The 21,705-nt window shown below is 36.3% G+C and overlaps 3 protein-coding genes across 15 annotated transcripts; all 3 read left to right on the forward strand.

Moving 5' to 3' along the window:
* On the forward strand, window positions 1-7,009 carry LOC131179884 (uncharacterized). 13 transcript variants are annotated; one of them, XM_058146748.1, is made up of 7 exons: window positions 4-673; window positions 1,164-1,276; window positions 1,573-1,632; window positions 5,518-5,567; window positions 5,660-5,689; window positions 5,791-5,980; window positions 6,461-7,009. In XM_058146748.1, the coding sequence occupies exons 2-6, from the start codon at window positions 1,255-1,257 to the stop codon at window positions 5,911-5,913; spliced, it is 285 nt and encodes a 94-aa protein (XP_058002731.1). In that variant the 5' UTR covers window positions 4-673; window positions 1,164-1,254; the 3' UTR covers window positions 5,914-5,980; window positions 6,461-7,009. The 13 variants fall into 13 exon arrangements, 8 of the variants coding, with proteins under 8 accessions (XP_058002728.1, XP_058002726.1, XP_058002731.1 ...); XM_058146747.1 differs by having other exon boundaries at window positions 5-673; window positions 1,175-1,276; XR_009148789.1 differs by lacking the exon at window positions 5,518-5,567 and having other exon boundaries at window positions 11-673; window positions 1,175-1,276.
* A 595-nt stretch (window positions 7,010-7,604) lies between these two features.
* LOC110656752 (zeta-carotene desaturase, chloroplastic/chromoplastic-like) lies at window positions 7,605-19,110 on the forward strand. The gene is made up of 14 exons (XM_021813675.2): window positions 7,605-8,357; window positions 8,921-9,045; window positions 9,341-9,475; window positions 10,140-10,212; window positions 10,395-10,468; window positions 11,022-11,126; window positions 11,215-11,459; window positions 11,571-11,658; window positions 11,900-11,942; window positions 12,051-12,207; window positions 12,355-12,483; window positions 13,296-13,368; window positions 14,090-14,254; window positions 18,683-19,110. The coding sequence occupies exons 1-14, from the start codon at window positions 8,177-8,179 to the stop codon at window positions 18,848-18,850; spliced, it is 1,761 nt and encodes a 586-aa protein (XP_021669367.2). The 5' UTR covers window positions 7,605-8,176; the 3' UTR covers window positions 18,851-19,110.
* A 135-nt stretch (window positions 19,111-19,245) lies between these two features.
* Window positions 19,246-21,576, forward strand: LOC110656753 (acetylajmalan esterase). Its single transcript, XM_021813676.2, has 5 exons — window positions 19,246-20,131; window positions 20,330-20,542; window positions 20,658-20,809; window positions 20,889-21,162; window positions 21,243-21,576. Exons 1-5 carry the CDS (start codon window positions 19,867-19,869, stop codon window positions 21,455-21,457), a joined length of 1,119 nt encoding a protein of 372 aa, XP_021669368.2. The 5' UTR covers window positions 19,246-19,866; the 3' UTR covers window positions 21,458-21,576.
* Window positions 21,577-21,705: the final 129 nt, after the last annotated feature.

A 21,705-nucleotide genomic window follows, 5' to 3' on the forward strand; every position in this document is an offset into this window, starting at 1 on the left:
TATTTTTTTACTAATTAGTTCATTATTTTTTGTTTATCTGCGTTTCTTGAATTGTTTGATTCTTGAAGTCTGGTTTTGTAGCAGAATAGCCTCAAAATTTGTCCTGTTTTGAAGCTAATGACCCACTTATCAAAATCAACAAATAATTATGTGCTGATTATCGTGACTGTGATCTGTCCTGTCAAAGATTATTGCATTATGTGATTAGTCAATTAATTGCCACATTAGGCAGTAACATAAATTTTAGGCTCATCACTGATGCAAATTAAAGAAATCCTACTTGCCATTTGTGTCTTGAGACGAGGATAATTATCATTAATTAGTATACCATCTTAGCTGGATAATCATATGGGCTCAAACTCCATTCTTTGTCCTTATCTGATTAGCAAATGGCCAATGAAACCTAAGAGAGCGAGGTGGAACTTGGAAGTGAGTGTTCTCTGTTGATTGAACTCAAAGAGATGACTGAACACTCACTAGCCGTAGATGCATGGATAAGAGAAGCACAAGAAGTGTCCAGGTTGATGGGGAACATAGAAAGCAGGATCAAGAACAAGGGCCTTGCACAAGAGCACAGGCTTAAAGACAATGCTCAATCCAAGCTTTTGGAAGTCGGAGTTAAGCTTGATCGCCTTGAATCACTCCTCCATAACCCTCCTTCAAAACCCATCTTGTATGTTCCTTCTCTCGCTTCCTGCTCTTCTGGTTTTTACTTTGCAGTTAGATTCAAATGTGTGGTGGGAGAGGAAGTAGTTTGTTTAATTTTGTCTCATTTTGGGTTCTGATTTGTCTGTTTGTTCTTTTTTTTTCTCCTCTGTGTCTCTTTCCTTTCTTTCCCTTATTCTCCGCATGCAATGAATTGTTTTATTTGAAGAGTAGATGATGCATTTTACTTCAATTAGATGGTAAATTTTCAACTTTATATTGGCATCCCAACATCTTTCAAGATGGGTTGGTACATGAACAATGTTATGTTCATGCAGGCAAAAGTTAAAGACTTCCCGAATGAAATCAAAATAAAGAAAAAGGAGATTAGCAAATCACTTGTAGATTAGCTGTTAGAAATTTTTCCCTGCATAATTTGTTATGCCCTGAAATGTCAAGAGTTTACAAGGGTGAATGAGAGAACTCAATTACCTTGTTTAAGTAATATTTAGCTGCAGTAAATTTGCAGAACCAAAGAAGATATGAAATTCCGATGGGAAATGCTATCAGATTTCCGCCTAAGAACAAGAGTGCTGGCCATCAGTCTTTATGCGTCACCATCTTCAAAGAGGTATAGCTGTTCTTATGTCCTTATTACTGTTGAAATATAGCTGAACCATCACATTTTCAACTCTAAGTAAGTGTGGTGGAATTCGAAAAGTAGGCTTGCTCTAATGCACTTGGATTTTGTGGTTAGAAATGTAATTCTGAAGATCATAATTACAAAAGGGTTGCACTACCAGAAATAGACTTTTACTAATAATTCTTGCAAATACAATTTGGTTTAATTCTTGATTATGTTTGATTGGATGATCTTTTAGTTGGTACCACTATTATGTTTGCATCTCTAACTCCTCTACACGGCAGGAAGTTTGCCTGTTTCAAATGCGAAAGGAATCAGTAAACCCACTGAAAGTGAAGATCTAGGTACAACTCTACACATGTAGGTTTAGCACACAATACCCTACCTGTCAATGTTGCTACCTTAGTAAGAACAATATCACAAAAAACTAAGGTTTAGATAAATTCATTACACTGTTAGTAAGTACTATGCACATGATCACTGGCTCATTGTAGCGATTGGCCAACCTCTTCACTTTATTTACTTTAACAGAGAGAATAGTTGATTGGTATAATATAAAGCTGAAATGAATTACTGTGGCAACTCCTTGTGCTGGAGGTCACCCATCAAATGGCTATTAAGACCCCTTTAAATTTACTCCTGCATACATTTAAGCAGTCTAACTCCGCCTAAGTAGTTTACGCTTAGCCGGTCCCAAGCCCGGATAAAGGAGGAGGGTTGTGGTAGGTGACAACCAGCGAAAAAATTTCGTCACACCCTATGATATGGATTCAAATGATATAAACGTTGGGGCGTCCTCTACTAACGACGCGCTACATCGGAGCCCGGATGTAGTGATAAATGTGCAAGGGTGTAGGGCGTTCACCGAAAGCGACGCGCCATGCTGGCGCCCGGGTGTGGTGTTAAGTGAGCAAGGGTTCCCACATCATGGACGGGTGTGGGTAAAGAAATTAGTCCATAGGACAGATAGTAGAACAAATAGTGGAACAGAACACAAGATAGACATAGAAAACAATAGAAGATATCATAGAAGGAGACCAATTAGGAAGGAGCAGGATAGGAGGAGGATCATGGTTGGTACTTGGAATGTTGGATCACTTTCAGGAAAATTAATGGAGCTTGTGGATACCTTGGAAAGGAGAAGGGTGAATATTGCTTGCATTCAGGAGACTAAATGGGTAGGAGAGAAAAGTAAGGAAGTGGGTAATTCAGGGTACAAACTGTGTTTTACCGGAAAGGAGAGAAACAAGAATGGAGTGGGTATAATCATAGATAGAACATTGAAAGACGCAGTAGTAGCTGTGAAAAGAGTAGGAGATAGAATTATACTAGTAAAGCTAGTACTAGAAGGAGAAACAATAAATATAGTTAGTGCTTATGCCCCACAAATAAGACTAGACAGTGAGAGTAAACAAAGGTTTTGGGAAGATATGGATGATTTAATGTAAAGCATACCGAATGAAGAGAATGTTTTCATTGGTGGAGATTTGAATGGACATGTAGGAAGTGATAGACAAGGTTATGAGAATGTTCATGGAGGTTTTGGTTTTGGCAGTCGAAATGAGGAGGAAAAAAGCATCATGGATTTTGCTATGGCATACGACCTAATACTAGCAAATACCTACTTTATAAAAAGAGAGTCATATTTAGTGACTTTCAAAAGTGGGCAACATAGAAGCCAAATTGACTTCCTCTTAACCAGGAAGACAAATAGAGCTCTATGCAAGGATTGCAAGGTCATTCCAGGAGAGGCTTTAACAAGTCAACATAGGTTGGTGGTCTTGGATGTCAAGTTTAGGAACAATTCAAGTAAGGTCAGAAGAAATAGTGTAGCTCGAACAAAGTGGTGGGAGTTCAAAGGAGTAAAGCAAGTGAAGTTCAAAAATGAGCTTCTCAAGTCCGAAGTATGGAAGCTAGATATGGAGGCCAATGATATGTGGATACAGATGGCATCAAAGATTAGAGAAGTAGCTAGAAAAGTACTTGGAGAGTCTAAAGGATATGGACCACCCTCAAAAGAGAGATGGTGGTGGAATGAGGAAGTACAAAAGGCAGTGAAGAGAAAAAGGGAATGGTATAAGAAATTACCTAAATGTGATAATAATGAGGCATATGAACAGTACAAGATAGCAAAGAAAGAGGAAAAAAGGCAGCTAGTCAAGCAAGAGCACAGGCCTTTGAAAAGTTATATGAGAAACTTGGAACTAAAGAAGGGGAGAAAGATATTTATAGATTAGCAAGGAGTAGAGAAAGGAAATGTCAAGATCTCAATCAAGTTAGGTGCATTAAGGATAAAGAAGGAAAAGTGTTGGTGAAAGATGAGGACATTAAAGAAAGATGGAGAAATTATTTTAATGATCTCTTTAATAATAGTCAAAATGGTAATAACGTGAATATAGATTATAGAACAATAGAAAAGAATGTAAATTATACTAGAAGGATTCGATCTTTAGAAGTAAATGAAGCACTTAAGAGAATGAAAGTGGGTAAAGTCTGTGGACCCGATGAAATACCAATTGAAGTGTGGAAGTATTTGGGAAATATGGGAGTGGCATGGTTAACTAAATTATTTAATAAGATTCTAAACTCAAAGAAAATGCCTGATGAAAGGAGAAAGAGTATTTTAGTACCTATTTTTAAAAATAAGGGAGACATACAGAGTTGCTCAAACTATAGGGGAATTAAACTCATGAGCCATACTATGAAGTTGTGGGAGAGAGTTGTGGAGCATCGACTACGTCATGATACTTCTATCTCTCTCAATCAATTTGGTTTCATGCCTGGTCGTTCAACTATGGAAGCGATCTTTCTCATTAGAAGCTTGATGGAAAAAATATAGAGATGTGAAGAAAGATCTACACATGGTTTTTATTGATTTGGAGAAGGCTTATGATAGTGTTCCAAGAGATGTCTTATGGAATGTGTTAGAACAAAAGAGGGTATCTATTAGGTACATACAAGTATTGAAAGATATGTATGAAGGAGCAACTACTATTGTGCGCACAGTGGGAGGGGACACAAGAGATTTTCCGATCTCTATTGGATTACATCAAGGATCAGCCACAAGCCCTTACCTTTTTACATTAGTTTTAGATGAACTGACGAAACATATACAAGAGAGTATTTCTTGGTGCATGATGTTTGCGAATGATATTGTTCTGATAGATGAGACACGAGAAGGAGTTAATAGAAAGTTAGAACTTTGGAGAAGTACTCTAGAGTCAAAGGGTTTTAAGTTAAGTAGAACGAAGACAGAATACATGCATTGCAAGTTCAGTGAAGGCCAAACTGGTGATAGGGAAGGAGTTAGTTTGAATGGAGTGGTACTGTTACAAAGTAATCACTTTAAATATCTAGGCTCAGTCCTTCAAGTAGATGGGGGATATGAGGAGGATGTTAGTCATAGAATTAAAGCCAGATGGTTGAAGTGGAGACGTGCCACGGGAGTTTTATGTGATCGTAAGATTCCTAATAAATTGAAAGGAAAATTTTACCGTACAGCCATACGACCGGCTATGTTATATGGTAGTGAGTGTTGGGCACTGAAAGAGTCGTATGCATCTAAGATAAGAGTTGCAGAGATGAGAATGTTAAGGTGGATGAGTGGCCATACTAGACTAGATAAAGTCCGTAATGAGAGTATTAGAGAAAAGGTAGGAGTGGTGCCAATTGAAGATAAGTTGAGAGAAGGGAGATTGAGGTGGTTTGGTCATGTGAAGCGTAGACATACGGAGGCTTCAGTTGGACAAGTAGAGCACATTAGGTTAGAGGATAGAAAGAAAAAAAGGGGTAGACCTAAATTGACTTGGAGGAGAGTAGTACAACATGACTTAGAAGCATTACACATTTCTGAGGATTTAACCCAATATCGTTCAGAGTGGAAAAAGCGAATCCATATAGCCGACCCCAAATTTTTGAGATAAAGGCTTAGTTGAGTTGAGTTGAGTTGAGTATACATTTAAGCAGTCTCTGATAAGGCAAATCCTTGGATTTGATATACCATGCAAAATCATGATAAGGCAATTAACATAAACTAATGGCCAATGGGGCAAATCTTTTCGAAGTAAATAAATCTGTACTTTTCTCTTCGTCACCAACATTCAACCTTTTAAAGTATTGTCACTAAAACACATGAAATTGGCAATATTCTGGTACTTGGAAGGTCTGAACTCAATGTTTCAAGATATGGTCCACACTCCTGGTTAATTCTTCTTCATATCATGATGCAGATCAAATGATGCCCCTCTTGTCCGAAGATAATCCAGAGATGCTCAAACCTCTTATTGTACATATCATTATTCATACATAGTTTAGTTGCTCTTAATTTTCTGCACACTACTGACTGACTATAGTTTCTGCTTCTTCATGCAGTCAGAAGATGCAACGCAAAGTCGAATGCAGGTACATTCTTTCTTATCTTATATTTTATTTTGTTTAAAATAACTTGTTTACTTCTCTTTTATTTTCCAATTTAACTGCTCTATATTTTTGTTGATAAGTAGATGAAGCAATCTTGGTCTTGTATTCCAATGAGTATACTCAGGAAGGTGTGTTGGATCATCTGTTTGATTATTGAAGCAGCTGCACTTCTTTTCTTGCTGGTTATCTTCTGCGCAGCTATATAATAGTGTATAGTCTACCTAGATCTTCCTAGTGGTGTGATATTAGGATCGCTTCTTCACGAGTTCAGAGGTGTGTTCTTCCTGTTTCCTCAGAAAAGTAGCTAAAGTTTTACTGGTTCGTTACAAATTTGTTGACACTGATTCCAAAATCCTTCCAATGGAAAGAAAAGAAATGATGGCAATTATTTCCAAAAATCTTCAATCGATTGTCTTCTTTCAAGTTGTGGATTCAAATCAAGGACTGGACTTCTGTTTCCTATTTGTTGAAGTATTGGCATTTTAGCTCCAACATCAAAGGATTTTTTTAAGTATGAATAGCAACAGAAAATCTTGGAATAAGTTGGTGTTAGCTGTTATTTTTAAAAATTTGAATTCAGTTGTAAAGGTTGTATTTTTTTCTGGTAGTTGAGAAATTTTGTAAATGTACTTCATTTTGAATGAAATAAAAGTATCAATTTTTCAACCAAGAAATACATTTCCTCTATAACTGCTGGTGCCTTAGAATTCAAAACATTTTAATTTTTTTCTTCTTTACTTCACTGCTGTGAAGCTTTTTCAGGACCAGTCTTGTGAAGTTTGCATTGCTTTTGCTTGATCATTCCAGTCTTAATTCAAGCTTTGATCAAAGATCATCAATCTGTGCTTCTTGTATTTCTGATTCCTGAAACTGCAAATTTGTTAATCTAGCTCCAACACTATTCAATTGTTTGAAGAGATTGAAACTGAAATCTCTCAGGCGTGAAAAAAAAGATGAGAAGATTAAGAATGTAGTTTTGCTTGTTATTGCTATTGGATTCTTGTGTTGCTATTTCAAGAACTTAATGCAAAACAGCTTAGTACTTCACATCTGTGGCGGGAAGAAAGTTGAGTAAGAGGAGGAGAATGGCAGATGGCATAGTCTGAGTGTAGCAGCAAGCAATTTCTGAGGTGGTTCAGGCTGCCGGGGAATGTGAAGATGTATCAGGTCATGGCCAAGACCATAGCACATTGTTTAAGTATCCAATTCGTATTTTGTTCCCTCCCTTGTAACTCCACTATCAAGCTTCAGTATCTTGAACTTATACATTCATAGTCGCAAAATCTCATATGAGTTCTAGCATAGTTTATTTATGAAAAAGAACCATCTTCTGAACTTATAAAAGAACAAAAAGGTAACAAAGAAAGGAAATAGAGCCAACACATACAACATTTTACCGAATAAATTGGGGTTCATTCTGTTGTAGCATTGATGCAGCAAAAACAGGACAAGCACATAATAGGATGGTATTGAATCCAATAGCCTTCAAAAGCCCTCTTCTTGCCAATCTTTTCGCTGCTAGTAAAGCAAATTGGCCATAAAAGTCCGTAGTCTAGCATCTTTCCATCTCTTATTGCTGACCTGTGCAAAAGTTGAATGACCAGGAAATATTAGTAACTTTTGCCATTAAAATATATTAAACAAATAACTATAAAAAAAATAATGACTGCACTAAATCTTGAGGACATTTTACCTGGGAGATTGGAGAACTGGGGGGAAGTGAAACAGGGTTTGCAATGGAACCCCTTCCATTACCAAATGAAAATTTCACGGTACGAGCTAGCTTGTTGAAATTGAGTCTTATTAATACGCAGTAAATAATGATTTTTGGCTGGGTCTAAGAAATAAATCGAAGATGCCAAGCACTTTGTTCATGAAAAGGAAGTGAACGTGGTCCATTTCCTTCCCGTGGAGAGAGAACGGAAAAGACAAGTTACATTTTTTGTTAAACACGAGCACACAGCGTGGAAGTGACGACACCCCATTTCCATCAAACGACATCAGAAAAAGGTCGAAAATAAACTAACTTCTCTGTTTTCTTTAATTCTCGTGGTCCATTATCGTTGTTAGTGGCATAGCCACCAACCCAAAGTGAAACTCCTTGCCAACCGCAATAACATCCAAAAAACACGACCCAGAGAATCTATTTGAATACCAAAACAACCAGTCTTAATTAGCTGGCAAATTCTTGATACCCCCTTCTTTTCTGCTCGTTTTCTCAAGATACCCCTTCTTATCTCTCTATGAGTCTTTGTCTGTCATGTGCCTAAACTTCTTGCTAAAGTTGGTCGTGTTGAAATTGACACTTCATTGATATAAGGCAGAGAGGGGTTCGATTTTCTTGTTTTCTACTTCCCATCTCTTCCTTTGTTGGAGGTATCTTTGGTACAACTGTTACACGCAGAGCGCTAGAGACGGAGGAGAAGGGAAGAGGGAACTGAAAACTCTGTTGATTTTAGTTTTAAACTTATGGCTTCTTCCATTCTTTTTCCGGCAAATTCTGTTACTGGAATCAGAAGCAAGACTCCTGGATTCATGCTCTCTGGTGGTCATCGGTCGGCGGCTCAGGTGGTGAGGATTCCAAGGTTTTTCTATGTTCGGTCTTCTTTGGACTTTTTGGAGACAAACGTGTCTGATATGAGTGTTAATGGTAATTCACTTGTCTTTTATTTGCATTAATCGTGTTCTTTCTTCTACCGAGCCTGATTTTTGTGCCTATCTGATTTCTGGGTGTTTTTATTTTTGTTCTTGGAGTGGAAATAGAGCTGTTTCTACATATTTTTTATTGTTAAATATTAATTGTAGTGAATTTGGGGCATTCACTGTGAGTTTGGTGTTGAATTTATTCTGGATATTGAGAAGGAGTTGGTGGGGAGAAGCTGTGTATATTTGCTATTAATTTTTGCTGGATATAACCAGAAAATGTACTTTAACAAGTTAGTCATTGGCATTAATTTCCCTGTGAAACAAGCAGAAAGGAATCGCTATAAATGGATTCTTGTAGCATGGCAATTCATAAAATTCAATTATTAATCAAATTTAGTTGATGTGATCCCTGAATATCATTTCTATCGTTTGAGCTCCAATTTCATAGTTTTGAAATTGATATGAGAATATCAATAAGATTTTTTAATGTTTTCCAATTATATAGTAGGTGTGCTAGTTTTGGATTATTCTTCCTTCTCACCATACACTAAATGGTATACATGCCAGCTCCAAAGGGGTTGTTTCCACCAGAACCTGAACATTATAGAGGACCGAAGCTGAAGGTGGCTATTATTGGGGCTGGGCTTGCAGGGATGTCAACTGCAGTAGAGCTATTGGATCAAGGTCATGAGGTGTTGCTCCTTTTACTCTTAGGGGCATTCTGATGCTATCAGTGATCTCTTATATATTTGTTTTCTGCAACATTTTTTCTGTCTAATGATCCCATATTTTTTATCTATTATTTATATCCAAAAGAAATGTGGGTCTAAACCACAAATCTATCATACTACATACCATATACATCTTTTAGCATTTCTCATTTCTTAAGAGCAAGCATTGTTGTCTATTTCTATAAGTTCATTTCATTTGGAAGTTGGCCCATTTCAGTGATTGATCATGAATTTTTTATTTTATTTGATTTTTCAGGTGGATATATATGAATCAAGAACTTTCATTGGTGGTAAAGTGGGCTCATTTGTTGATAGACGTGGAAATCACATTGAAATGGGACTTCATGTTTTCTTTGGCTGCTACAACAATCTTTTTCGTTTGATGAAAAAGGTGAGGAATGTTTGATTGCAACATGACATGTTGTAAATGAAGTTCTCTTGTCCATACTACCCAACAAAGTTAAACCTGAAAGCCTATGCTTATTGACTTTGCATCCTTTTGTTTCTAACGATGATAATTGATGTTAGTGCCCTTTTATCATGATGCAAAGTCAATTCTTTATAAGTAATTAGAATAAAGTTAAGAATTCCATGGCTTTATCATCTCCATTGGCTGGCTAAGATTAGAAATAAAGGCAGTTTTTAGATTCCCAACTGTGCTCATTAACCTCTTCTGAAGTACTTATGGTCCCTTGTGTATCAAATATCACTAATAATGTGTAATATGATAACTTGTTGCTGTATGAAACGTGTATCTAATAATCCTTAATGGGCATTGTCATTCTTGTGCTATATTGTGTGAATGATAATGTTCCAAAGATAACATAATAACTATGGTCATAAAATAGTCAACCTTAATTTATTAATTCTGTTAAATTTCTTGTTGGCAAATGGTCTGTTTATTCTTCTCTGGTCACAAAGTACTTATTTCTGTCTATAAGTGATTGATATGCTGAATCAGGGTAGAGCTCTGTCATCGCCTCATCATATTTTCTTAAAGTACTACAATGTCAATGATCTCTATTAGTTTTCCTCAACTCTCTGTTTGGACGTAGGTGGGTGCAGATAAGAATCTACTTGTGAAGGATCATACTCACACATTTGTTAACAAGGGGGGTGACATTGGTGGTATGGTTTAATGCTCATTCTTCTAAGATCAGATGTGAATTAGAATAGTTATGCGTCATAGACGTTATCTTTACAGCTTTACCGGATCCTTAATGGTTGAAGCTTTTTTTTTTTTTTGGTGTCATATTCAGTCTTGTGTATAGTATCATTATATCCCTTGATAAGTTTGACTTGGATTGCAGAGCTTGATTTTCGGTTTCCAATTGGAGCTCCCTTACATGGGATTCGTGCTTTTTTGTCGACAAATCAACTTAAGGTAATACTTACTAGTATTAGGTCCATTCTGAATTTTAACTGTATGTCTATTTCTTAGCGTGACACCAACTGGGTTGGATTGGTGCTGAGTCATTGAGTATCCATTTCTTAGAGTGGTTGTAGCAATGTTCTATTTAATGCCGCATGGCACTAGACTTCAGCTCAGATATTACTAAATAAAGTCACCAACTTATATCACATGGGCATAAACGTCACCTTCTTGACCAATGGCAGCATAGTGACAGCTCCATTGACAGAATTGTTTATACAAATTTACTGCTTAAATTAATTTCACCACATTTTATGTTGCTTCTTTACTACCATTATCAACCATGCCTCTATAGCTTTCCAATTTTCAGTGATATGCTCACACAAGGCATTGCAGCCTACAAATCATAGTTTTGGCATTCAACTTTGCGTCGATATGGGAAAGTGCAGAAGAGAACTTAAGGAGTTTTATTTGTCTTCTAATTATAGGGTTTCAACTAGTGCCTCATTTCTTGCTCCATGGTATTTCTCATGATGCATTTTCTCCTAATGCTGTTCAATTGCAGACATATGATAAAGCAAGAAATGCTGTGGCTCTTGCCTTAAGTCCAGTTGTGAGGGCCCTTGTTGATCCAGATGGAGCAATGAAGGACATAAGAAATTTAGATAGTGTAAGCAATGGTATAATTTTCTATTCAAGTTTTAATTAGTTATTTCTTCACAATGTCTTTTACTTGAGAGTGCATTTCCTTCTTCCAGATCAGCTTCTCTGATTGGTTTTTGTCCAAAGGAGGCACACGCATGAGCATCCAAAGAATGTGGGATCCTGTTGCCTATGCCCTTGGGTTTATTGACTGTGATAACATCAGTGCCCGTTGTATGCTCACTATATTCTCATTGTTTGCCACTAAGACAGAGGCTTCCCTACTTCGCATGCTCAAGGGTTCTCCAGATGTTTACTTGAGTGGTCCCATTAGAAAGTATATTGAAGATAAAGGAGGCAGGTATGGTTGTAAGACAAAGATATAGGTTAGAAAAGTAGTACCTGTTGGATTGTGATTCTTTTTTCTTTTTTTTTAAATATTCCTATGAAATTTGTTTATCTTCTTGGGCAGGTTTCATTTAAGGTGGGGATGCAGACAGATAATGTATGATAGGTCTGCTGATGGAGAAACATATGTCACAGGACTTGCCATGTCAAGAGTAAGTTTCTTTTCATGTTACTTCTCTTTACAAGATCCTACGTGAAATTGATTAAGTGCTTATTTAGTTAAGTGTATCACTTGTTTGAAGTTCTTCTATTCCACAAGCACTCAGATTGCTCTGATTTGAAAATGAATTAATTGTGTGCCAGTGTTATGTCTGGGGAGGTTCTGTGGTCTATATTCTTTTTTACAGATGTTTATACAAGTATTTAATGGTGAAAAGTTTCATTTTATTGCAGTCTACTAACAAGAAAGTTGTGAAAGCAGATGCTTATGTAGCAGGTTGTATTCAAATACCCCCCATCCTTTTTTCTTTTATGATATGAACATGCTCTCTTTCCATTTTAGTGTGATACTTTGTACTCATTTTACTGTTCCATTTGATGGCAGCATGTGATGTTCCTGGAATTAAAAGATTACTTCCATCACCGTGGAGGGAATCACAATTTTTTGATAATATTTATGAGCTAGTTGGAGTACCTGTTGTAACCGTGCAACTTAGATATAATGGTTGGGTCACAGAGTTACAGGATCTAGAAAGATCAAGGTGAATCTCTCTTTTACATTGATGTTCCTATTATGTGAAAGGCTTTTAAGGACCATGTATACTATCTGCTTTTGTTTTACTTCTTGAGATTCTTGGATAAATGGTTCTCGAATTCCTTCATGAGCCCCTATTTCTTTTGATTGGTAGGCAATTGAGGCAAGCTATTGGTTTAGATAACCTTCTGTACACACCAGATGCTGATTTTTCTTGTTTTGCGGACCTTGCACTCAGTTCTCCTGAAGATTACTATATTGAAGGACAAGGGTCATTGCTCCAGTAAGGGAAAAAATATTACTGTTGTCAATAATTACTTTCAGCTTTTACCCTCAGGCAAAGAATCTATTTCATATGTCACCAGTGGCTGAACAGTTGAATGGTTCATGGTCACTGCTGCAGGATTCTGTTTGTGAATGATTCAATACTGTATGCTTGTCCATTTTTAGTTCTTAACTTCTTATCCTACTGTGAACGTAGCTTTTCTATGGCACTGGAGATTCTATTCATTAGAAGCTAAGATATACACATAGATGTGAAGGAACCTGTAACACTCGCTTAGTTGCTTCAGATAAATCAAGTTTGCCTTTACAATCAAAATAAGCAAGGGTTGGAAATAGAGTTCAAAAAAATAAAAAAGAAATATCCATACATTGAAGAAATAAATTAGTATGTAATACAGTACACAACTATGCTTCAAGCCCAATCATTTGGTTGTTGGGTTGTGTGCCATGTGCTGATATTCATCTAATTGATGCAGTTGATATTTTGTTGTATGAAATCACCAAGTTACTGTTCTACCATTTAGAATTGAAATAATAATGAGGACCTTGTAATTTTGTGATGAGCCATGTATCAACTATATGCCTTGTACATTATATATTGAGGGGGTCCAACTTTTCTTTTCCTAGCATTGTTTACGTATGGACTACAAGGTTATGCAAATTACATTAGCAAAATGAATATTATCTTTCATGTTTTATATTCACGTCTAGGCTCATTTTTGTATTCTCATGTAAACATTCCTTTATTCTTTCTTTATACTTAAATATCATATTATTCAGTCCTATTTACTAAAACTGTAATTTTTCCAGGTGTGTTCTTACACCAGGTGATCCATACATGCCCTTGCCAAATGATGAAATCATAAAGAGAGTCTCAAAGCAGGTTGGTAGCTTCTAAAACACAGCATGACACTGTAGATCAGTTTTTTTTGGTCTAAGATCCATTACACGCTAGAAAGTTGTATAAGAGCTTACCGGCTATGGATAGTCTTAGAATTCAATTTATGCATGCTTTAATATCTTGCATCTTATTCCAAATCATTAGCTTGATAAAATTCTTATCCCTTAGAATCCATTTGGTTCTTTGAGAATTCATCTTAAATATTCTATGGTGCTTGCACAGCATAAACTTGACTTCAGATGGCAGAAACTGTGTACTATAAATCTGCTATTTTTATGTTTGACATGGTAGAAGCAATTTCTACTTAATTTTGTGAGAAAACAAATCTCAGTTTTTAATCTTGTGAAATTGAGATCAGCTGGTTTCCCAGAATTCAGAAACAGTTTTTGGTGCAAGTTGCAGCAGTCGTTGCCTTGATCTTTAATCTATAATGCCAACCTGTAATTGCCCTTTTGCATGATGTGAGCTCTTGGTACTTGATAGTCCAAATTTCAAAACCAAGTTGGAGCTGAGGGTCTATGTAAGCTCTAAAGTTGATTTATAGTGAATTCATTGTAAAGGATGGTTAAGAAATTTCCTTTTTATTAGCTTTTGATAGTGATGATGATTGCTTAGTTTCTAATATGCGTATCAAATCATATAGTGTTGTTGGCCAATCATGATTCTGCATTATTCTCATGATCATTTTTTCCTGACAAATCAGGTTTTGACTTTATTTCCATCATCCCAAGGCTTAGAAGTTATCTGGTCATCGGTAGTAAAAATCGGGCAATCCTTATACCGTGAGGGACCTGGCAAAGATCCCTTCAGACCAGATCAAAAGACACCTGTGAAAAATTTCTTCCTTGCTGGCTCTTACACAAAACAGGTAATTTTACATTTTCCAAAATGGTTGTATGTTTGCCATCAAAATTTTTGGGAAAGCCCCACTAATGTAGAACAAATGAAGAATAAGGACCAATCTTTGAGAAAGAGAGCTAATTCTTAGAAATCATATTAATCTCAAATAAATGGCATAACAAAGCTTCCCCTGACAATCAAAACCCTAAGTCTTATTTATAAAATTAGGAATTCCAATCATATTAGAATTTTAGAACCCTAATTCAATCCTACTTAGGAATACTAAATTAATCCTAAATAAACTCAACTCAACTCAACTCAACTAAGCCTTTATCCCAAAAATTTGGGGTCGGCTATATGGATTTGCTTTTTCCACTCTAAACGATTTTGGGTTAAATCCTCAGAAATGTGTAATGCTTCTAAGTCATGCTGTACTACTCTCCTCCAAGTCAATTTAGGTCTACTCCTTTTTTTCTTTCTATCCTCTAGCCTAATGTGCTCTACTTGTCTAACTGGAGCCTCCGTATGTCTACGCTTCACATGACCAAACCACCTCAATCTCCATTCTCTCAACTTATCTTCAATTGGCACCACTCCTACCTTTTCTCTAATACTTTCATTACGGACTTTATCTAGTCTAGTATGACCACTCATCCACCTTAACATTCTCATCTCTGCAACTCTTATCTTAGATGCATACGACTCTTTCAAAGGCCCAACACTCACTACCATATAGCATAGCCGGTCGTATGGTATGCGGTAAAATTTTCCTTTTAATTTATTGGGAATCTTACGATCACATAAAACTCCGTGGCACGTCTCCACTTCAACCATCCCGCTTTAATCCTATGACTAACATCCTCCTCACATCCCCATCTACTTGAAGGATCGAGCCTAGATATTTAAAGTGATTACTTTGGGACAGTGCCACTCCATTCAAACTAACTCCTTCCCTATCACCGCTTGGCCTTCACTGAACTTGCAATGCATGTATTCTGTCTTCGTTCTACTTAACTTAAAACCCTTTGACTCTAGAGTACTTCTCCAAAGTTCTAGCTTCCTATTGACTCCTTCTCGTGTCTCATCTATCAGAACAATATCATCCGCAAACATCATGCACCAAGGAATACTCTCTTGTATATGTTTATCAGTTCATCTAAAACTAATGTAAAAGGTAAGGGCTTATGGCTGATCCTTGGTGTAATCCAATTGAGATCGGAAAATCTCTTGTGTCCCCTCCCCTTTGCGCACAATAGTAGTTGCTCCTTCATACATATCTTTCAATACTTGTATGTACCTAATAGATACCCTCTTTTGTTCTAACGCATTCCATAAGACCTCTCTTGGAACACTATCATAAGCCTTCTCCAAATCAATAAAAACCATGTGTAGATCTTTCTTCCCATCTCTATATTTCTCCATCAAGCTTCTAATGAGAAAGATCGCTTCCATAGTTGAACGACCAAGCATAAAACCAAATTGATTGAGAGAGATAGAAGTATCATGACGTAGTCGATGCTCCACAACTCTCTCCCACAACTTCATAGTATGGCTCATGAGTTTAATTCCCCTATAGTTTGAGCAACTCTGTATGTCTCCCTTATTTTTAAAAATAGGTACTAAAATACTCTTCCTCCATTCATCAGGCATTTTCTTTGAGTTTAGAATCTTATTAAATAATTTAGTTAACCATGCCACTCCCATATCTCCCAAATACTTCCACACTTCAATTGGTATTTCATCGGGTCCACAGGCTTTACCTACTTTCATTCTCTTAAGTGCTTCCTTTACTTCTAAAGATCTAATCCTTCTAGTATAATTTACATTATTTTCTATTGTTCTATAATCTATATTCACGCTATTTCCATTTTGACTATTATTAAAGAGATCATTAAAATAATTTCTCCATCTTTCTTTAATGTCCTCATCTTTCACCAACTCTTTTCCTTCTTTATCCTTAATGCACCTAACTTGATTGAGATCTTGACATTTCCTTTCTCTACTCCTTGCTAATCTATAAATATCTTTCTCCCCTTCTTTAGTTCCAAGTTTCTCATATAACTTTTCAAAGGCCTGTGCTCTTGCTTGGCTAACTGCCTTTTTTGCCTCTTTCTTTGCTATCTTATACTGTTCATATGCCTCATTATTATCACATTTAGGTAATTTCTTATACCATTCCCTTTTTCTCTTCACTGCCTTTTGTACTTCCTCATTCCACCACCATCTCTCTTTTGAGGGTGGTCCATGTCCTTTAGACTCCCCAAGTACTTTTCTAGCTACTTCTCTAATCTTTGATGCCATCTGTATCCACATATCATTGGCCTCCATATCTAGCTTCCATACTTCAGACTCAAGAAGCTCATTTTTGAACTTCACTTGCTTTACTCCTTTGAACTCCCATCACTTTGTTCGAGCTACACTATTTCTTCTGACCTTACTTGAATTGTTCCTAAACTTGACATCCAAGACCACCAACCTATGTTGACTTGTTAAAGCCTCTCCTGGAATGACCTTGCAATCCTTGCATAGAGCTCTATTTGTCTTCCTGGTTAAGAGGAAGTCGATTTGACTTCTATGTTGTCCACTTTTGAAAGTCACTAAATGTGACTCTCTTTTTATAAAGTAGGTATTTGCTAGTATTAGGTCGTGTGCCATAGCAAAATCCAGGATGCTTTTTCCCTCCTCATTTCGACTGCCAAAACCAAAACCTCCATGAACATTCTCATAACCTTGCCTATCACTTCCTACATGTCCATTCAAATCTCCACCAATGAAAACATTCTCTTCATTCGGTATGCTTTGCATTAAATCATCCATATCTTCCCAAAACCTTTGTTTACTCTCACTGTCTAGTCCTATTTGTGGGGCATAAGCACTAACTATATTTATTGTTTCTCCGTCTATTACTAGCTTTACTAGTATAATTCTATCTCCTACTCTTTTCACATTACTCTGCGTCTTTCAATGTCCTGTCTATGATTATACCCACTCCGTTCTTGTTTCTCTCCTTTCCGGTAAACCACAATTTGTACCATGAATTACCCACTTCCTTACTTTTCTCTCCTACCCATTTAGTCTCCTGAATGCAAGCAATATTCACCCTTCTCCTTTCCAAGGTATCCACAAGCTCCATTAATTTTCCTGTAAGTGATCCAACATTCCAAGTACCAACCCTGATCCTCCTCCTATCCTGCTCCTTCCTAATTGGTCTCCTTCTATGATACTTCCTACATGTCCATTCAAATCTCCACCAATGAAAACATTCTCTTCATTCGGTATGCTTTGCATTAAATCATCCATATCTTCCCAAAACCTTTGTTTACTCTCACTGTCTAGTCCTATTTGTGGGGCATAAGCACTAACTATATTTATTGTTTCTCCGTCTATTACTAGCTTTACTAGTATAATTCTATCTCCTACTCTTTTCACAGCTACTACTGCGTCTTTCAATGTCCTGTCTATGATTATACCCACTCCGTTCTTGTTTCTCTCCTTTCCGGTAAACCACAATTTGTACCATGAATTACCCACTTCCTTACTTTTCTCTCCTACCCATTTAGTCTCCTGAATGCAAGCAATATTCACCCTTCTCCTTTCCAAGGTATCCACAAGCTCCATTAATTTTCCTGTAAGTGATCCAACATTCCAAGTACCAACCCTGATCCTCCTCCTATCCTGCTCCTTCCTAATTGGTCTCCTTCTATGATATCTTCTATTATTTTCTATGTCTATCTTGTGTTCTGTTCCACTATTTGTTCTATTATCTGTCCTATGGACTAACTTCTTTACCCACACCCGTCCATGATGTGGGAACCCTTGCTCACTTAACACCACACCCGGGCGCCGGCATGGCGCCGGCATGGCGCGTCGCTTTCGGTGAACGCCCTACACCCTTGCATATTTATCACTACACCCGGGCTCCGATGTAGCGCATCGTTAGTAGAGGACGCCCCAACGTTTATATCATTTGAATCCATATCATAGGGTGTGACGAAATTTTTACGCTGGTTGTCACCTACCGCAACCCTCCTCCTTTATCCGGGCTTGGGACCGGCTAAGCGCAAACTACTTAGGCGGAGTTAAATTAATCCTAAATAAACTAGGAAATAATAAAATTCCTAAACCTAATAAGAATAAAATTCCTAAATAATAAAACTTTTAAATTTCCTAATTTTACAATGAGAATAATATCTAAATTCTTTCTCTCTATACTGCATTACCCCACCTACCCCAAGATAGAGAGAGTGAAAAACAAAACTAGGGTAATTGGCATAAGGTGTATAATTGGTCTTATATTTATACATTTTATAGATGTCTGCTTCACTTTGGAACATAATGGACAAAACTTGAATCTTTCTTCCTTCAAAATCTTTAAATGCTCTTTTTCAGCAAAACAAGAACCTGTTCTTTTACTGCTGTAACAAGGAATAAGGACATATGGTTCTATGTTGAACAGGATTACATAGACAGTATGGAAGGAGCAACTTTATCTGGCAGACAGGCTTCAGCATATATATGTGATGCTGGTGAAGAGTTAGTAGCATTGAGGAAGAAGCTCGCTACCACAGAATCTCCAGAAAGCACACAGTCTTCTCCAATTACTGATGAGCTAAGTCTTGTCTGATATATAGATGGTAGTGGAGTCCTTTTTCTTATTTATGTAACTCAAATGAAATTATATTGCCAATATAAAAGTTTAATTTCAGTTTATTAGGCAGTCCATGCATTTATTATTGTTCACTGAGTGATAATGCCTTCATTTTATATAGTGTCTGGTTGGAGTTGTTCTCATGGCAAGATAGTAATGTGTTGAATTACCTTACTAACTAATATTTTATTATAGGCCCCAAAGGAATATTTAGCAGTAAAGACTCAGATTCTTTATTAAGAGCTCTCAAGTTAGAATCGAATTTTCTCAATTAAAATTGAAATCAATTTTAAATAGAGTTGAATGGTGAAAAAATATTCATATAATTGATTTCACCTAATTTGAAATTAATGCATGAAAAGTAAAACTATATATTGTTTCATTATATGTTTAAAAATTAGTTTCTAAGAACGGAGATTTTTCTTGTCTGAATTCGATTTACTATGAATTTAAGATATAGAATTATTTGGTGGGATATACCTATTAAATACATAGAAGATCGGGTCTAGGTAAAAATTTCTCCTAAGATAAATTTTTCTTAGCTAGATCTAATTCACCATAAATTTAAAATACAATATATATAATAGAATTTACCTATTAAATACAAAGATCTAATATGTTTAAGTCATACTTCAATTAATTACCACCAAATTTGCCAACACTTAATGAGCCTGTTGTTCGGCTTTGTGTGCAAAATCCTATTACGATAACAGGATAAAAAGGTCCAAATTTAACGAGTTACATTTTTTACTTCCGTAAATTTTGGAGCTTTGTGGTTTTCTGATCATTCTTTTAAGTAAATTTTGGAGCTTTGATGTTGTCTAATCATTTTTTTAAGTAAATTTTGGAGCTTTGATGTTGTCTAATCATTCTTTTAATGGTAAAGAGATAATTGTGGTCTGTCTATACAAATACTGGTTGAAAAATTTTTGAATTAGGCAACAAACTCTACGCACACAGAGTGCTGTCTCTGAATCTCAAAGCCATTAGCCATGGCATATGCCAAAGTGCAATGTCCTTGTTTCTTAATTTTTTCCTATCTTCTTCTCATTCTTGTTCATCTTAATTCAAGTGACGCACAAGATTTAAAGGCATGCAAATTCAATACGATATATCAATTTGGTGATTCAATATCAGAAACGGGCAATGCGATTATAGAATTTCCTATACTTCCATATGGCAGGTTTCCCTATGGCATGTCAGTTAAAGAAGCAACTGGTAGACCTTCAGATGGCTGGCTAATGATTGATTATATTGGTGAGACTACACATTAGATCTGCCAGTTGCCTTCATGTTCTTTGACAAATGGATATTCATATAAACTATCCTATTTATTAATTTTATTAGTTAAAATGATGAATTATTAATTATTATTTATTATTTTTTGTTTTCTTCCTTCCCTTGAAACTATGTTTGAGCAAATATTTAAGATGATTATATATTTAAATTTTGCAGCACAATCAGCAGGTCTTCCATTACTTGAACCATATGAAAATCCAAATTCAAATTTTACACAGGGAGTGGATTTTTCAGTTGCTGGTGTTACTGCTGTATCTGTGGATACTCTAATCAAGTGGGATATCCCACCTTTTGTCACCAACAATTCTCTTATGGTTCAAGTTGACTGGTTCAACAAGTATTTACCAACCTTTTGCACTAATGTTGCAGGTTACTAACTTAATACAATTCTTCCTCATTCAAATCATACAAAAACAAGATCATTTTTAACTTCAATATATGTAATTAATGCATACTAATTCTATAAATTTGTTTATGTCAATAGATTGTCAAGAGAAGCTTAAATCATCCCTGTTCATGATTGGAACAATTGGATTCAATGATTATAATCTTGCATTTGGTCAAAACAAAACCCTTGAAGAGATAAAGAACATCATGGTGCCTGGAGTGGTGCAAACCATAATAGATTCAGTCAAAGTTAGTGTTGTGTGCGTCTGTGCGTGCAACTTTCAATTACCGTTATCCAGTTCTTCACTCTCACCTTAATTGTTCACAGAAAATTATCAGTTTCGGCGCAACTCAAGTGGTCGTCACCGGAACCTTTCAAATGGGTTGCACGCCAGGCTTGCTTACAATGTTTTCAACAAACACATCTGCTGCTTACGATGCACATGGTTGTCTAAAGGATTACAATGACTTCTTTATGTATCACAATAGCCATCTCCAAGTAGCTCTTGAGGGATTGAGAAAGGAATACCCTAACACACATATCATATATGGCGATATTTACAATGCATTACAATCGATTCTGGATAATTTTTCAAAACTTGGTAAATGAATCTAGAAACCCATCAAGCATTCAATAGAGGTAAAAATAATGCATATTGTTTTAACCTCTTATTATGTACAGGATTTAAATCATTAACACAAGCTTGTTGCGGGATTGGAGGAAAATATAATTACAGTCATGACCGTGCTCAAGGTTGTGGACAAGCTGGTGTGCCAGTTTGCTCGAATCCTGCAGAATATGTGTTTTGGGATGTAGCACATTTTACACATCAAGCAAATAAATATTTATCAGAATGGCTTATAAAAAACATGCTGCCACAGCTTCAATGCGCATGACAAGGTCTTGTTAGGCATTTTTGTTGATTTTATTCCTCAATTGTGTAATTTTTAGTTTGTCAATGCGCCATTGATCATATCAATATAAGCATTCAGAAGAGGGCTGGTTTGAAGATATAGATCTTTCATTTCAAACCAGGCGGTCTCTTACAGCCGAAAGCATTTTTGTCGACCTCAATTGCATAAAGTTTTCTATTTTCAGCCAGAAGGCCAAAATATAAACACCAGGGACAGATGTTGGAGATCAT

This window comes from Hevea brasiliensis, chromosome 5 (genome assembly GCF_030052815.1).
Source record: "Hevea brasiliensis isolate MT/VB/25A 57/8 chromosome 5, ASM3005281v1, whole genome shotgun sequence".
Lineage (NCBI taxonomy): Eukaryota > Viridiplantae > Streptophyta > Magnoliopsida > Malpighiales > Euphorbiaceae > Hevea > Hevea brasiliensis.

Bases quoted from the DNA above. Each gene is read 5' to 3' on its own strand.
- LOC131179884 (XM_058146741.1), top strand. From the start codon at position 462: ATGACTGAACACTCACTAGCCGTAGATGCATGGATAAGAGAAGCACAA. The intron at 674-1,174 runs GTATGTTCCTTC...GTAAATTTGCAG, and splicing joins CCTCCTTCAAAACCCATCTT to AACCAAAGAAGATATGAAAT. The intron at 1,277-5,659 runs GTATAGCTGTTC...TTCTTCATGCAG, and splicing joins GCGTCACCATCTTCAAAGAG to TCAGAAGATGCAACGCAAAG.
- LOC110656752 (XM_021813675.2), top strand. From the start codon at position 8,177: ATGGCTTCTTCCATTCTTTTTCCGGCAAATTCTGTTACTGGAATCAGA. The intron at 11,460-11,570 runs GTATGGTTGTAA...CTTCTTGGGCAG, and splicing joins ATTGAAGATAAAGGAGGCAG to GTTTCATTTAAGGTGGGGAT. The intron at 14,255-18,682 runs GTAATTTTACAT...TATGTTGAACAG, and splicing joins CTGGCTCTTACACAAAACAG to GATTACATAGACAGTATGGA.
- LOC110656753 (XM_021813676.2), top strand. From the start codon at position 19,867: ATGGCATATGCCAAAGTGCAATGTCCTTGTTTCTTAATTTTTTCCTAT. The intron at 20,543-20,657 runs GTTACTAACTTA...TTATGTCAATAG, and splicing joins CTTTTGCACTAATGTTGCAG to ATTGTCAAGAGAAGCTTAAA. The intron at 21,163-21,242 runs GTAAATGAATCT...TATTATGTACAG, and splicing joins GGATAATTTTTCAAAACTTG to GATTTAAATCATTAACACAA.